General features: G+C 43.0%; 1 protein-coding gene across 9 annotated transcripts in view; it reads right to left on the bottom strand.

Moving 5' to 3' along the window:
* Positions 1-1,243: 1,243 nt before the first annotated feature.
* Positions 1,244-2,102, bottom strand: part of LOC108623317 (uncharacterized) — a 13,846-nt gene continuing 12,987 nt past the window's right edge. For all 9 annotated transcript variants that reach the window (XM_026812184.1, XM_026812176.1, XM_026812177.1 and 6 more), the window contains one exon: positions 1,244-1,791. In XM_026812184.1, the coding sequence (XP_026667985.1) occupies positions 1,282-1,791 (510 nt within the window). In that variant the 3' untranslated portion in view covers positions 1,244-1,281. The remainder of the gene's footprint in view (positions 1,792-2,102) is intronic.

Below are 2,102 nucleotides of genomic sequence, written 5' to 3'. Positions count from 1 at the left end.
GAAAAATCTCGGAAAAATAAAAAATTTTTTTTTGTTGTTTATTATTAGCAATGTTCTTCCGACGTTTGATTTCTTTTTAAAAAATGCATTTCTAAAGTGCATAAACATTTGGGATTGACTGTATAGCCAATACATCCTTAAAACGTCGATTAAATCCGATTAATCGAATAATATTGATTCAAACAATTGTTTCTCTGTGTCCTGTTAAAAGGGAGAAAACTTGTTTATTGTCAGTAACAAGTTTTCCTCGGCGGACGTGTGATCGTCGCCTACAGTTCATTAACTGTTTGCCCAATTTCGTGAATCACGCCGAGAGAAGTACGTATATCACGCGGCAGCTGCACGCTTCCCGTATCGATTCCCGTGTATCTCGTCGCGTCAGCCGTTTCGTTGGAACTAGAAAGCGCGGTGACTCGTTGCTCTATGCACGTTGTGCACTGGCGAACGACACGTACTAGGCGCACCGTGTACGACTTCCTGGTAATAAATTACCGTGAATCAGGCCCGCCGGCACCGCCGCGTGCATTGTTTCGCGAAACAAACAGAAACCGCCAGCTGTGCCCAAATGAGAAAATTACGGCCGCCCTTTCGTACGCTCCCAACTGAATTTGTTCGTCTGTCAAATTGATGAATTAAGAGACGCCCGTGCGCAGTAAACGAATAAGGAAATAAAATCATTAGACTGAAACTCGTGACATCCGATTTTCTCGCTCGATTCAACTCTTATTGTTTTATCGAGAAAATTTCATTTTCTCAGAGCCTGTGAAAAGCTCCGAGGCAACGTTTCAACGACTGGCAAACACTCAATTTGCCGATCATCGATAGCGGCATTCATCGGTGCTCTACGAATCTCCTATCTATCGTTGCGCAACAGTAATTTCCATACTCAGCTCGCAACGCGTTCAAACACTCCAAGGCGTCACGATCATCGCTGGGGGATACGTTTATGCATTTATGGAGAATTTATGCATGCAGAAAAATAATAGACTGTGTGACTCGTACAGTGGCCGACAAAACGTATGTACGAGCGTTTCTCATTCACCAAATTAAATGAAATACTAAGGTAAAGGAGGTAGTACTGGGACAAAACGAATTTTGGAACCAGTACTTGGACATAATAGATATGTATTTAATAATTTACTGTCCAAGTTTACAATCCCTTTTGAAACTTAATAAATAAAAAATTTATGTTCAAAAGTGTCCAGGTACTACCTCCTTTACCATAATCAGAAATCTGTCGAGACTTAATATAAATACATAGTGAAAATTTACATTGTCGTTTTAACGAAACCTAAGTTTATCCCACACGATCCTTGCGTATTTTGCTTTCATTGTATTTCGTCCTCGCATACCGACACATCGCAAGTACCCAGGCTTGACGTAATGACATACCTCGTCGTTTCGCGGCGGCAGTCTGTTCTCCAGAAGCACCTCGAGGCGTTTCATGCACTCTCCTTCGACACCCTTGGCCACCGCCTCTCGACGGTTCGCGCCGTCGTCGAGGACGTCCTCGCCGTTCCTCGAGTTCCTCTTGACGATCTTCTTCGCCAGAGCCAATTCCAACAGTTCTTCCCACTCGACGATGTCCACGATCGGTTTCGGTTTCGATTTCCCGTTCTTCCGATTCCACTTCTGATTCTTCAACGACGGATTCTTCAATCCGAGGATCTTCAAATCTCTCGGTGGCTTGTCCCTCGGTTGCCTCTGCTCGATCTCGGCGGTGATCCGTCGCCACTTCCGTTCCTGAGGCGTCCTTATCACGCTGCTATCGTCCCAACCTTCCTCCATCCTCTTAAAGGATTTCGTTTCTCTTTCAGTTGATTCGTAACAGATTTCGTTCGCAACATGATCGCACGCGATAACGATTTTATAAAGAACAAATGAGAGACAATTAAGGATGTATTGGCTATACAGTCAATCCCAAAAGTTTATGCACTTTAGAAATGCATTTTTTAAAAAGAAATCAGACGTCGGAAGAACATTGCTAATAATAAACAACAAAACAAAATTTTCGATTTTTCCGAGATTTTTCCAAGGGGTACCCCTTCAATTTCTTCCAAATTTTCGTTTTTGGCCAATAACTCCCAAACCGTTGGACATAC

Source organism: Ceratina calcarata, unplaced genomic scaffold (assembly GCF_001652005.2).
Source record: "Ceratina calcarata isolate Rehan_Ccalc_2016 unplaced genomic scaffold, ASM165200v1 scaffold260.2, whole genome shotgun sequence".
Taxonomy (NCBI): Eukaryota; Metazoa; Arthropoda; class Insecta; order Hymenoptera; family Apidae; genus Ceratina; species Ceratina calcarata.
The sequence above is the reverse complement of the archived record's forward strand: the minus strand, read 5'-3'. Positions and strand labels throughout refer to the sequence as shown.